Source organism: Chiroxiphia lanceolata, chromosome 4 (genome assembly GCF_009829145.1).
Source record: "Chiroxiphia lanceolata isolate bChiLan1 chromosome 4, bChiLan1.pri, whole genome shotgun sequence".
Taxonomy (NCBI): Eukaryota; Metazoa; Chordata; class Aves; order Passeriformes; family Pipridae; genus Chiroxiphia; species Chiroxiphia lanceolata.
In genome coordinates, this window is record NC_045640.1 from 2,908,462 (window position 1) to 2,923,146 (window position 14,685).

The 14,685-nt window shown below is 52.6% G+C and overlaps 1 protein-coding gene across 1 annotated transcript; it reads left to right on the forward strand.

Annotated features, from left to right (window-relative positions):
- The first annotated feature begins 834 nt into the window (after positions 1-834).
- LOC116785830 (5-hydroxytryptamine receptor 7-like) lies at positions 835-12,255 on the forward strand. Its single transcript, XM_032685879.1, has 3 exons — positions 835-940; positions 1,909-2,438; positions 10,443-12,255. Exons 2-3 carry the CDS (start codon positions 1,936-1,938, stop codon positions 11,212-11,214), a joined length of 1,275 nt encoding a protein of 424 aa, XP_032541770.1. The 5' UTR covers positions 835-940; positions 1,909-1,935; the 3' UTR covers positions 11,215-12,255.
- The last annotated feature ends 2,430 nt before the right edge of the window (positions 12,256-14,685 follow it).

Consider the following 14,685-nt stretch of genomic DNA (forward strand, 5'->3'; position numbering starts at 1 on the left):
TGCTCCTGAAGTGCTCGGCACGGGGCAGGGCAGCGGGAATAGCTTCCCGAGCCTGCAAACAGCTCCAGAGCCGCCTGTCTGCACCTCCCCTGTCCGAATTCCAGCATCCCGAGGGGCGCGGGGTGGGGCAAGGGGAGAAGCACCACGCTGTCCATCCTCCCCGGGATATTCCCAAGGGATCTGCCCTTAGGAGCAGCCAGTGCAGGAGGTGTCTCTGCTCCGCATCTTCCACCCCGGGAGGAGCAAACAGCGCCTTGTCTGGTGCCCTGGGTTGAAGCACCGGAGTGATCCCTGCTCCAAAGTGTCCATGAAGCATTTGGTGGAGAGGGAAGTGGATGTGGATCTTTGCGTGTTGTTGCCTGGTTTGTTTATAGTCCTTGTTTCCGCGTTCCTAGGATAAGGGAAAGGCTCATCTTTAGGGATCTGCCTCTCCCTGGCTGTTTGCTGCTCTCCAGTGAGGAGCTGAATGAATGCGGGACCTGCTGCACGCAGGAGGGGTGGGAAAACACGTGGAATGGGGAAAGGAACCCTCTCCTGTAAAATAATAATAAAAAATCCTGAGGAAGGGTGCTCGGGAAATAGCTTTTCCCCGTCCCCCCGCTTGCTGGAATCCAGGCTGCTCCTCCTGCCTCGCCGCCTTCAAAGGCATCTCCTCAACTTCCAGCCTTTCCCTCCAGATCCTCATTCGCTCCCTTCCCTCTCCCTCCCATCGCTGCAGGATCCAGCCCGGACCCCCCCTTCCCGCTCTTTGCTCCTCCCTGGGGCTCAGAGGGAGCCAGGGACCATCTGGGTCCCTGCCCGGGAGAGGGAGGGGAGGGCGGTAGGAGGGACCGGCGAGGCGGGGAGGGGACAAGGATGCTCCGGGGGTGGCTTTTTGCTTCCTCGCCTGCCCGGAGCTCGCAGGGGCTCGCCTGGAGGATGTCTCACCCCCTCGGCACAGGTAACTCTGGAACCCCCATCACCCCAGACCGGGGTGGGATGCAAAAGGGAGGAGGGGGTTGCAATCCGGCTTCGATTGAAGCAAAACTTCAGGGGGAAAACGGGGTTTGAAACAAAACCAACCAAACAAAAACGAGGATGCGGGTCGTGCGCGATGCTCGCAGCCCCGCACGGGGCCGAGCCCTGCCCCAAAGTTTCCTTGTGGATGGCTGGGAAATACTTCCAGGGGTGGATTCCCGGGCGGTAGCTGCTCTCCGTGTATCCCTGCTGTGCGTGGTGGCGATGCTCTGGCTCCGGGAATGAGCTGTGGATGGGGACTGCGCGTGGTACCCCGGGGGTGCTGCAAGTGATGGATCCGCTCCCGCCGCGATCCGCAGCTCCACACGGTGCTTCCGCGCCTGTGGATGGTTCCGTGTGGCCATTCCATGCCATGTGCGTGGATTTGCAGTCCCGGCTTTGAAGTTTGTGTGTGACACCCGCGGGAGATGCAGCCGGCGGGGTGGGGGGGGGGGGGGGGGGGGTGGTGCGCCCACATTCGTGGCTGTGACTTGTGCTGTCGCATTCCCCCCGATATCCGCGTAGGAGACCGTGGATGTGGCTGCCTGGGATTAAATGTATGGATGCAGAGGAGAAGTGCAAGCCCAGCAGCACAGCTCGGCAGTGGCACACAATCCGCGGGCAGCTTTTCTCTCCGGGAAAAGCACAGGGATGACCGGGGAGATGCTGCAGGCGGCTTGTGCTCCTTTAAAAGTGGAGAGGAGCTTTCTCCAAGCCTCCCCCGGCAAACTGCGCGTCTTTAAGGAGACTTGGGAAGCGGCTCCTTGCTGAGCACGTGAGATCCAGCCGCAGCTTCGGGAGGCAGCAGCCGGGGAGGTGGAAGGGGAGGGAGAGGCGAGGAGGAGGGGGGACAGAATATTTTATTTTCTCAGCGCGCTTGTGACAAAATGCTCTGGTTTGTCCTTGCCGGAGGTGTCACTGCCGGGGCGAGCTCAGAGCATGCTGCTGAGGGCCACCCCCAGGAGGTTCCTGGAGCAACACCTTCTCTTCGTGGAGAGCGCAGAGCGGCAGCCCCCGGCTCGGGAATCGCTCCCGAATCCATTCATGACTGAGGAACCCCCAGCCGAGCCGGACCTGCCGCCCTCCAACCTGACCAACGCCACGGACTGCGGCGAGGAGATCCTGCTCTATGGGGACACCGAGAAGGTCGTCATCGGGGCCGTGCTCTCCATCATCATCCTCATGACCATCGCCGGCAACGGGCTCGTCATCATCTCCGTGTGCATCGTCAAGAAGCTCCGCCAGCCCTCCAACTACCTGGTGGTGTCCCTGGCGGCCGCAGACCTGTCGGTGGCCTTCGCCGTCATGCCCTTCGTCACCATCACGGACCTGGTGGGGGGAGAGTGGCTCTTTGGGAAGGTGTTTTGCAACGTCTTCATCGCCATGGACGTCATGTGCTGCACGGCCTCCATCATGACCCTGTGCATCATCAGCGTGGACAGGTAAGGGGGGCACGAGGCGCCCGCCGCGGGTTCGCTGGGCTCCAAAATAAGGGGCTTGCTGGAGGTTGAGGGCTGCTGGGATCGTGTTCCTGGGTGGATTGGTGTTTCTGGGTGTGTTTTCTAAGTGGTTTTCTATAGGGATTCGGTGCCTCAGTCCCTCTGAGGCTTACAGGTGCCTTTCCATAGGAGTTCGGTGCCTCAGTCCCTCTGGAAGAGCTGGGCTCACAGGTGCCTTTCTGTAGGAATTCAGTGCCTCAATCCCTCTGGAAGAGCTGGGCTCACAGGTGCCTTTCTGTAGGAATTTGATGCTTAAGTCCCTCTGGAAGAGCTGGGTTCACAGGTGCCTTTCTATAGGAATTCGGTGCCTGAGTCCCTCTGGAAGAGCTGGGCTCACAGGTGGTTTTCTGTAGGAATTCAGTGCCTCAGTCGCTCTGAAAGACCTGGGTTCACAGGTGCCTTTCCATAGGAATACAGTGCCTCAGTCCCTTTCATAGAATCACAGAATCATAGAATCAGCTGGGTTGGAAGGGACCTCCCAGATAATCAAGTCCAACCCTTGATCCAACACCACTGCAGTTGGAAGAGCTGGGCTCACAGGTGGCTTTCTGTAGGAATTCGGTGCCTCAGTCTCTCTGGAAGAGCTGTCTCAGGGTGCTTTTTTAAGTAACTTCCCTAAGTTACTTCCTTGTCTTCCCCCTTTAGGCAGCTGCTTCATGTTGTTCTTCCTTGCCTTGAGGAACAGCACCTGTAGGATAGACCCACCTGACCTTCTCTGTGGACCATAAAACTATTCAGGAAAGCAAAAAAAAAAAACCACCCAACCCCAGATGCTCTTTGAAAATCGAGGTTCCAGGGCTGCTGGAGCCAGTCCTGTGGGATGCTCTCCTGCCCCCTGGACTCGTGCCTTGGCTGAGGATGTCAGCGACTCCCCCCACCCCATCCCAAACTGGGTTTAGCCCAGTGAGTGCATTTGTGAGGGTTTTCTGGCTCCAGCTCCCACACCTGTGGGCTGGGAGGGAAAGGCTGAGCCTGCCTGGCAAACTGGCAAGGCTTGGGCAAGTCAGCACCTTGTGGGTCTAATTATAGAAGCCCAGCCTGCGTCATGAGGGACACGGTGCTGCCGGGGGGCCGGGGCTGACGTGGGCTGGCTTTGTCAGGGGGTCAGCCTGGGTTTATCTGGCACTGCTGAGCTGGGCTGGCTTGTGACAGCAGCTCAGGGAAGGGCCACATGCCACGAGATGTCCCTCCAGCTGTGCCACCTCCCCAGTCACCTCCGAGGTGTGAGAAAGGGTGACAAAGCAGAAAGGACAGAGCAAGCCCTGCTGCTGCTGCTCCGTGTCACCCCTGGCAAGGCCACAGCAAGTCCTGCTGTGGAGCCCTCCCTGACACCAGGCACTGCTCCCCTGGGAGCTGCCCTTTGCCCCATGGCCCTGAGCAGCTCTGAGCTGCTGGTCCAGAGTAAAACCCCTCCCAGGCTGCAGCCAAGGTCCAGCTCTTCTGCTGAACTTGCTTTATTTTAATAAAAGGCCTTTTGGAAAAAAGCAGGTGCATTCCGAGCTGATAGAAGCCTGACTGTGTTGGAGGGAAGGGATTAAATGCAGGAATGAAATATGTTAATGCTTCCTCCTGATGGGTGAGGAGCAAGGAAGCAGCTACACACTCATCACATTGGCTTTGCTTTAAAAATTTCCCTTTCCTTTCCTTTCCTTTCCTTTCCTTTCCTTTCCTTTCCTTTCCTTTCCTTTCCTTTCCTTTCCTTTCCTTTCCTTTCCTTTCCTTTCCTTTCCTTTCCTTTCCTTTCCTTTCCTTTCCTTTCCTTTCCTTTCCTTTCCTTTCCTTTCCTTTCCTTTCCTTTCCTTTCCTTTCCTTTCCTTTCCTTTCCTTTCCTTTCCTTCCCAAACATTCCCTTCCCAAACATTCCCTTCCCAAACATTCCCTTCTCTTCCCCTCCCAAACCAAACTTTTCCTTCCCAAACCAAACCTTCCCTTTCTTTCCCAAACCTTCCCTTCCCAAACCTTCCCTTCCTTTTTCTCCCCTCCTCTCCCCTTTTTCCTCTTTCTTTCCCCCTTTCTTTTTTCCCTCTCTCCTTTTCCCCTTTCCCCTCCCTCTCTCCCTTGCCTAACCATGTCAGCAACTCCCTCCACTCCATTTGAAGTCCTCAAACCCCCTGGTTTATCCCACTACATGGGATAAACATATATTCCCTTTCCTTTCTTTCCTATCCCTTTCCCTTGCCTTTCCCTTTCCTTTCTCTTTTCTTTCTCTTTCCTCCTCCTTTCCTTCCCATTTCCTTCCTCTTCCCCTTCCCTTCCCCTCCTTTCCCAACCAATCCCATCCCATCTCACCCCATCCCTTGGAGAAAGACTTTCCCCAAGATCTTTCCCCAAAATCATCGCAGTTGATTCCACTCATCCATCACATCTCTCCTTCCCAGCATCACTGTTCCTGTGAGCAGATCCTTATCCAAGGACTCCATGCCCAGGATTGATGTCAGTTTGTCTTTTCCCATTAAACTGGGACTGGGCAGGAGGTTTCTGGGGAGTGTGGACACCACTCCTACCAAGGCTGATTCCCAGGGGGTGCTGAGGTCCGTGGGGAAAGGCAGCAGGGAGGAAACTGCTCCATGTAGGATGGGCAGGAATTGCATAGAGGAAACCCCTGGATTAAATGGGAGCAGCCCTGTGATTGCTCTAAGCTGCACTTCCAGGTTGTACAGCCAGGGAAGATCCCTCTAAACTGGAAGACAAGATCCTGTTCCCACCTCACGGGGCTCTCAAACAGCTCCTCCTCTCTGCTGCACCTCTGCCAAGCAAACCCCACTCCAACTTTTCCCTTTCCCTTTCCCAAAAGGGAAAAGTCCTTTTGGGATGTCAGAGAGGGAGAGGGAGCTGCAGCAAAGGAAAGGATGGAAGCACCAGGTGGCTTCAGACCCCTCAGCAGAGTGAGGGAGGAAAAACTTGGGTCACAAGAGGCTGCCCCAGAGCCTGAAAATTCTGGCTCAGGCTTGAACTTCAGGTGTGTTGGCCCAGGAACAGCACCCCTGTTTGTTCCCAGAGCCTCATCCTCCCCTGATGGGGCAGTTGTCCAAGGTGTATTTCCAGCTGGGGAAAGAGAAAACCAGCAAGGACTGAGATTTGGGCAGAGGGAAGGGGTGGACAGTCCTCCCAGCTGTGCCCACCCCGGCCCTGCGTGGGAGGAAGGGGATGCTGCAAGTGCAGGAGGGAATGGGAATGACTGGGATGTGCTTTGATGCACATAAGAGGAGGAGGTGACTGGGGTGCTGTCCTACTGCTTCCTGCCCCAAGGATCCCCAGGAATGGGCTGTGAGTTGTGGGAATTATCCCAGGGCGGTGTCTCGAACACCGTGTTGCTCCACATCAACCCAACATCCTCACTGCTTCCACAGGCAGTGGATGGAGGTGGATGGAGGATCCAGGATAATTCCTGGATCTCCACCTTCTCCTGAACTGGAGATGGGCAGGATTTTTGGTTTAACTCTTGGTGGAAACATCCCCAAAAACCCATCTCTGTTTCTATGCTGGTACAGCCACAAAGCTGCAGCACCAGGACAGCTGAGTTTGCAGAGACCCTGAAAACCCAAGAGAGATTAAATGGTTGTTACCTCAATTAATCTAAATCTCCCCCTGTCCCTCCTGCCCTGCAAGGAAGAAGAGCACTGGTGCTTCTGGGAAATACAAATATTTCCCCCAGTTCTGCCCTGAAAGCCAACTTGGTCAGCACTGTCAGGCAGCTCCTGCCAAAGAGGAGGTTGTGTTTTTATTGATGGCTGAAGTGTCCTCATATTTTGCTTAGCTTAGAGAGAAAAGAGACTTGGTTTGCCCAAGATGATGAGTACTATTAAAATGTAGGCTGCTATTATTGATTATTAATGCAGAGCTCTTCCTAAAAGCCTTTTCATTGAAGCTGGGAGAACCAATCTTGTCTGGAGTGAGATTTGATTGATTTCCTTTGAAATCAAAAAAGAAAAATGCTGGAAACATCCATCTTTCCCTTACATTTTTCTTATGTAAAAGCCTGCCAGTGTTACAGATTCTTTAATGTCACAAACCAAAAACAAAACAACAACAACAAAAAAACCACCCTCTTTTGGCTGCTCAGCTTTTGATAAAACTCTCCATAAAAATGCCAAGCAGCTGACAAAAGGAGCTCCCCAGACCCCACATATCACTTCTGGTTTTCCTGGTGGAGAAAAGAGCCTCCATCCATTTCCCAGGCAGCCCTGCTGGGGCTCTCCCATCTCCCTGGCGAGTATTTTCCACCCAAAATCAGATTATATGCTCCAAATTGGGATCACCCTCAGATAAAGGATGCCTCCCAAAAGTCAGCGGGATGAAACCTGCACAGCATTTTTCTGGATTGCCTTTCCCATGTCCTCCATCTGAATGTGTCCCAGGCTGAGTAAATCCCTGCACTGACTCTGGGATGGATCCCTGGGATGGCTCCCACCAACCCTGACTTAGGGCAGGGGCAGATGAAGCCATAGGGAGCTGCAGCCTCCAGCTGCCTTTTGCATCCTCCTCTCCTTCAGCAGGATGGGGCAGGGATGGCATCAGCCTGGAAATCAGGGAAGGAGCTTAAATTTGGCTGCAGGGGAGCCATGGAATTGTGGTAAACCAGTGTGGCCAAGGGAACCCTAATTCTGGGCTCATTTGTCCTCACTCAACCCGCGTGACTGGAGGCTCATCCTTTCCCAGTTCACCAGCTGCAGGATGGAGAAAGGGGTGCGATGGCTTCCCACTGCCAGAGGGCAGGGTTGGATGGGATATTGGGAAGGAATTCCTGGCTGTGAGGGTGGGGAGGCCCTGGCGCAGGTTGCCCAGAGAAGCTGTGGCTGCCCCTGGATCCCTGGAAGTGTCCAAGGCCAGGTTGGATGGGGCTTGGAGCAACCTGGGCTAGTGGAAGGTGTCCCTGCCCATGGCAGGGGGCTGGAAACAGATGATCTTTAAGGTCCCTTTCACCCCAAACCATTCCATGATTCCCGTTGAGTGTAGAATAAACTCACAGAAGTGGCTCATCCATGGAGCTGCTGGTGGAGCCCAGGAGGGGGCAGGACTCCCACCCCACACCCGGGGCTCGGACTGCCCGGGCATCCCAAGGAATGAGGATGTGGAAGAAGTTTATTGCCCAGGGAGTGAGTGGCTGCTCAATCAGCTCAGCACGGCAGGGGAAGGGAGGGGCGAGAGAGGGGGGCGGAATTCCTGCAAATCCTCTAAATCGCTGCTCTGGGAATTGGCTTTTGTTACCCGATCACCGCTAAACTTGACCGGCAGCAGGACACACCCACCCCCCCCCAAAAAGAAGGAAATTCAAAGGGAGCGAGTTCAGTTTGAATTTCGCTGCGTGTCAGAGCCACCTCGGCTCCCTCCCTGCCGCAAACACGGGCCTATTTTGCGGTTTTTCCTGCTCTCATCGAAATTAAAAGCGAAGACCTCAGAACGGCCCCGTTTCCTCCGGCAGCGCCGGCACGAGGCGCCCGCAGATGAAACGTGTCGGCTTTGCCTGCTCTTTAAATCCTGTCACCGCGCGTTTTGCTCGGCTGGAGTGTAAATTCCTTGAAGTTCCAGCAAATCCCGGGCGGATCGGCTTCCAAAGAAACCCGGCAATAGCATAACGAAGGATGTCGCACAGCACAGCCCTTATCAGTCTGCAAAGTTCTCGGCTTGGATGTGCAGAGGAGTGGGGTTTGGGTGGTAATTTTGGAATTGCAGCAGCAGGGCAGGGTTTTCTCCCAGCCTAGGGAACATCCAAGTCTCCTCTCCGCGGATCAGGAGGGAACAGGTTGCACAGGGAAGCTGTGGCTGCCCCATCCCTGGAATTGTTCGAGGCCAGGTTGGAGCAACCTGGGCTAGTGGAAGGTGTCCCTGCCCCTGGCTTTTGGAATGTCAAATTCCATGAGATGGTCTTTTAAGGTCCCTTCCAACCCAAACCATTCTGTGATTCCGTGAACACAGATGGTCACGGAGAGTTTGGGTTGGTTTTTGTAACTAAGATTGGCTCCAAAATATACAGAGGAAACCAGGAAAAGAATAATTCAGTCAGTGAATGAATTCAAATTCATTTTATCAGGGAGTCAGAGGAGAATACTTTGGGCTCTGAATTGATTCAGCAGTCAGGAAGGGAGGAGAAATTAGATTTTTTTTTTATATATTTTATTTCCATCCTCTAATCTTGGGGGAGGATCTGGAAAAGGGAAATAATCCTTCTGGAAAAGGGAAATAATAGAGAAGCGAAAATCTCTTAACACCTACAATGAGACTGACTGTCAGAAAAAAAATGATACAACAGAGATAAAATTCTCTGCAGAAATGTTCTCTCTTTTTTGGCAGAAAAGCCTGTTCTGTCCCTTGAACAACTCTCAGCAAAAAGTGTCCATAGAGCTGCTGTTCCCACTGCCCCTCTGGACTGACATTGTTTATCCAAGAACAATTAAGAGGTGATGTGACCCTGCCTAAAAATACCTACAAATGCCTGACAGCAGGAGATTTAAATGAAAAAGGCTGTGACATGAAAGAAATCCATGTGACCAGCTCAAGGTTTTTGCTGGACTGATTGGAACTTTGTAGCAGGGAGATAATTTTCCAGGGGGAGCATTGGCTGACAGAGGCCAACTCCCTACCGATTTATTGGATTACAACTGGAATTTGCAAGCAAGAGTTGACACAATTTTTCAGTCACACAAACCCCCTCAATCAAGAGTGGGGATGGTTCAAATTTACACCCTGTAGCTTAACCAGGAACTCCTTTTCTCCAGGCTGAGCCTTCCCAGCTCCCTCAGCCGCTCCTGGTGCTCCAGACCCTTCCCCAGCTCCGTTCCCTTCCCTGGTCACGCTCCAGCCCCTCAATGTCTTGTTGTGAGAGCCCCAAAACCGAACCCAGAACACTCCATCACCCCATCACTAGCTTTGCTTGCAGTGCTCATCTAGGCACACCCTCAAGTATTCCCAAAGGCAAGATCACTCCTTGACCTCCTCAGGACCATCTCAGCTGCAGGTTGTATTTCTTTCTGGAGTTCCCGAGTTGTCTGGAGATACAAGAGCAGGGTGTTGTCCTTCCCACTTCCCACTAAACATTGCTATGAGTCTGCTCATTTCATCTGGAGTCACTCCTGTTTTATCCTGGTGCGTTACCCACCCCACTACTGGAGTGGGTGATGCTGCCCCTGGGAAGGGCACCAGTCTGGAGTGAGTTACATGTCATGGCCAGAAGCTGTTGAATATTCTCTGTACAGAACAGTTCTGGTGGGAAAATAAGCTTTTTAAAGCATTTTTATTCCCCCAAACTAAGCATTTTAAGCATTACATTCCCCAGGAAACCATGCGGGGTTTGAACTGTGCTCAGCAGTTTAATGACACCTCGTGTCATGGATTGTCCATCCCTGGAAGTGCTCAAGGCCAGGTTGGGCAGAGAAGCTGTGGCTGTCCCTGGATCCCTGGAAGTGTCCAAGGCCAGGTTGGACAGGGCTTGGAGCAACCTGGGCTAGCGGAAGGTGTCCCTGCCCATGGCAGAGGGTGGAACTGGATGGGCTTTAACGTCCCTTCCAACCCAAACCATCCTGTGATTCCATGATTCTGCACATGGAGTGGCTGCAAGGAAGTGGTGGGGAACAGTTCAATCAGGGTGTTTAGGCAAGTGAACATTTTCATTTGGTGAATTAATTTCTTGTCCCCTCCAAGGGCCAAAATTCTCATTAGACATTGGGAAGAAGTTCTTTAAAGAGAAAATGATTGGGCATTGCAATGGGCTGCCCAGGGAGGTGGTGGAGTCACTGTCCCCAGAGGTGTTTAAGAAGAGACTGGATGTGTCACCAGTGCCATGGTCTGGGTGACAAGATGGGGTTGGGTCACAGGTTGGACTTGCTGACCTCAGAGGTCTTTTCCAGGCTGCTTGATTCCGTGATTAAAAGCTGATTAGGAACGAAACCCACCCAGCTGCATGCCCACCTTGCATCCCTCCTAACTCTTTGCAACTCCTCTCCTGTCCAGGTACCTGGGCATCACTCGCCCGCTGACGTACCCGGTGAGGCAGAACGGGAAGCTCATGGCCAAGATGGTCTTCATCGTTTGGCTCCTGTCTGCCTCCATCACCCTCCCTCCCCTCTTCGGCTGGGCCCAGAACGTCACGGTGGAGAGGGTGTGTCTCATCAGCCAGGACTTCGGCTACACCGTGTACTCCACGGGGGTGGCCTTCTACATCCCCATGGCCGTGATGCTCGTCATGTACAGCCGCATCTACAAGGCGGCCAAGGTGAGCGCCGAGAAGCACCGCTTCATGAACTTCCCCAAGCACTACGAGGAGGAGGGAGTCTACTGCCTGGAGGCCTCCAGCCGGGGCCACCACAGCTCCCGGCGGACCAAGGCGGCGGAGGAGTGCGCCACGCTCTCCAAGCTGCTCCGGCAGGACAGGAAGAACATCTCCATCTTCAAGCGGGAGCAGAAGGCGGCCAGGACCCTCGGGATTATCGTGGGGGCCTTCACGTTCTGCTGGCTGCCCTTCTTCCTGATGTCCACGGCCCGGCCGTTCATCTGCGGCGTGCGCTGCAGCTGCATCCCGCTGCGGCTGGAGAGGACTCTGCTCTGGCTGGGGTACACCAACTCCCTCATCAACCCCCTCATCTACGCCTTCTTCAACAGGGACTTGAGGACTACTTTCTGGAACCTCCTGAGGTGCAGGTACAGGAACATCAACAGGAGGCTCTCGGCCGCCAGCATGCACGAGGCCCTGAAAGCCACAGAGAGGCACGAGTGCATCCTGTAGGGCCACATCCTCTCTCCCAGTGCCTGACCGACCGGCTCCTGCCTCTCCATTTCAGGTTTCCTTGCTTCTCCCGCCCTCCTGGAGCTGGCAGAAACCATTTGTGCCGTTGTTCCCCCCCTGCCAGACATCACTGCACCCCCTTCCCCTCGCTCTGTGAGGAGTCGTGGCTCTCCTCACCTCGGGAACAAGTGGAGGGAACTCCCCTCAGGAACAAGTGGAGGGAAACTCCCCTTGGGAACAGCCCTTCCTTCTCACCATGTCCAAGGTGGGGGCTGAAAAGCCGTGAGCAAGACTGGCGGGGGGGGTTCAAGGTCTACCAACTGTGGGTAACTCAAACCACCTCTCTGTGCCTCAGTTTCCCCATCTGTTATTTAAAAAAAAAAAAAAAAAAAACAAACAAGGAAAAGAAACCCTCCCAGCCAACCAAACATAAAAAACACCCTAAAAACTTGATGAGACTGTGGCTCTCCACCTTCACAAAGGGCTCTAAGGTCTGTGGAGGGTACACATTACACTATGTAAAGATGACATTGGCTGCACTTCTCTATGGAATACGACAGCAGCTCCGTTGTGGATCCAAGCTCTCATGCCATCCCAGCTTATACAGACTCTCCCCACGGATGTAATTGCATTTCACACTCTGAGCTCATGCCCAGGTTTGCACGTCAGAGCAGTAACACCAATGACCCCGTTTCCCCTCACACTGTAGCACTGCAGCACTTGAAGGAGACACTCCTGCAGAATCCAACGCCAGTGGACACGGAGCTTCCCTTATGGTTGGACAGGAAAGTCTGGCGACCTCCTCGCCAGGGCAACGACCGGTGAGCAAAGACACTCGTGTTTATTGGGCTGGACTGTAATTCATTCTCAGCCAAGTGATGTGTGCTCATCATTTGTGGCTAATTGACTCCGTAAAAGCACGCTTTGGTTGACAACAGACGAAACCATATAATTTCTCTGACAGCTTTACAGTGCTTCAGTATGATGTCCAGCAAGCTTGAAAAAATACACTGGATGATGTATCTTTTTGTTAAAAAAAAAAAAAAAAAGAAAAAGTCTGGTTTCCTTATTTTGGTGTAGATCCTTTGGTCTCTTTGACTTTAAAGCGTCTCTTTATTTTTATGTGGTGGTGGGACTTGTCTTCCTGCAGATCCTCTTTGCTCATGATCAACCTTGTTGTGTCAACCTGGCAGCCCCACAAACCTTTGCCTGTTTGTAGATGATCATTGAATCGTGGAATCATGGAATGGTTTGGGTTGGGAGGGACCTCAAAGACCATCTCGTTCCACCTCCTGCCATGGTCAGGGACACCTTCCACTAGCCCAGGTTGCTCCAAGCCCCGTCCAACCTGGCCTTGGACACTTCCAGGGGAGATGATTTGTACTTCAGTTGTTGAATATCTCCTGTCCTGGGTTTTCTTGTTAAAGCCAGACTGTTCAGAGGCTGAGGGAAAGTTGTTTCTAGACCTCCCCTCCCTCCAGATTTTCTTTATCAAGCAAGAGTATGTGAGTAGTGGGAGTCCCATCTCTGGCAAAAATACAAGTGTGATGCCTTAATCCATATCTAAGTTGGGTGTTGGATGTCTTGGCTGAGTGCTGGTTTAACTTCTGTGCTCTCACTTCTCCTCTTCTTACCAGCCATTTCCATCCTGTCTGATTTTACACTTGCTTTTTCTAGAAAGATCTCCAGTTTAGACTGGTAATTCACAGCAGGGAGGTTGGACCCAGGGACTGCAATGTGTCCAGATATTCTCCAGACTCCTGTCCTCACGCAGAGAGTCAGAATTGCACGTGGGAGGAGCAGGGGAGGTTGTAGCTGTTGTGTGGGTCTCCAGCTGGAGATACTGAAAGACCAGACAGCAAAGAGATTTGAAGGAGCACATAATCAGGAGTGATCCTAAGGGTGTAGCTGGAGCCCTGCTTCACCTGCTATTCCAGGCAGAAGCTCTTTGAAGAGGAGTGAGTGATTTTGCTAAGGGTTTTCACAGCTTTCTCCCATGGTTTTTACCTATGGTTGTGTGTCGGTGTTGGGTTTTCCTGGACCAGGCTGTTTGCTGAAGGCACAGCAACCACATTCAGTCCCTTTTCCCTGCTGCTCAGAGGCTGCTGTCCCTGTCCAGGAGCAGCACAACATCCAGTCACACCAGCAGCAAGGACCTGTCCTTTACCACTCTGCCCGAGACGGATGTTGTTGCCCAGCCAAACCCAAGTGGTGCCCCTGGGATGTCCTGTGGTCCTGCATCCCCTAAACCACAGACCCCACAGACGCAACGGGGAGGGGAGAAGGCACGACACACCCTCCTGGTTCCACATGAGCTTGTTCTGCACCACCCCTCTGCTTTCCCTCGGCGCTGTGTGTTCCCCTCAGTGCACTTGTTGCTCACCGCGGTTGCAACTTCTCCTGATGCTTCTGCTTCCGAGCCCCCACGCTCCCCATCCCCAGGGAATGGTCTGACTGCCCATCTCAGGGTCTGCTCAACAAAAACAATCCCTTTCCTCCCCCAGAGTGCTCTGGGCCATCATCCCCTCTGACACAGCGTCTTGGCAGCAGCTGCTGCTGTTGCTGGTTCTGTTCCTGCCACAGGGACACGAAACTCCTGCAGGCTCCGATTTCCTTCCTCTGCTCCTGCAGCTCCTTCCCTGCCGCGGAGCCCTCAGTGCCCTTCTGACAGAGCTGTCTGGATTAGAACTAACCAGCTGCTAATTCCAGCTGTCTCCTCGGGATGTGAGAGCCCCAGGCCAGCCCATTTCACATCCAGGCTGGTTGTCCTGCTGCAGTGTATTTATTTATATGCCTCAGGTCAGAGGGGCACTGTTTTACTTATTTTCTGTATTAGGAATTCCAAAACTGCCTTCAACAATTATAATCTTGTTTAATTCCACTTAACATCCCTATGATGATGGTATTTCTAGCACTGCTTAAAAATGTTCTGCAAAAGAGCCATGAAACAGTGTTTGAGCTTTTTAAATTAAATCAGAGAAATACTGTTTTTTCTGGTTTGATGGTTCTTCCAGAATAAAAACAGTAAGGGAAAAAAAATATGACTCTGGATGATCCCAAACCTAAAATTCTTCTAAGCAAGGAATTGAGCAAAATTATTTATTTGTCTTAAAAACTCCCAATGTTTTCTTTGACTTGGAATTGAATGTTTTGCTGCACTCAAGGCTCATCTGACAATTTTTTCCCTTATATTTTCATTTTTAGCTGTAGAAACATTTAAATGAAAAGCTTTCTTCCAAGAAACCATTCCAAGGGTTTGCACCCACGAATATTTAAACACAACAGCTTCACTGAAACCAAACATTTTTCTCAAAAAATAATGAGACGGTTTGTAGGATTTTTTCCCAGTAGTTATTGACTCAAACTTTGAACATCTTGCTTTTTATCTCTCCAAGATTAAATTGTGTTCAGGTTGGATAAAATGATGTGCATCCAAAGACACCAAGGACTTTTCCACGCACGAGTGAGCAC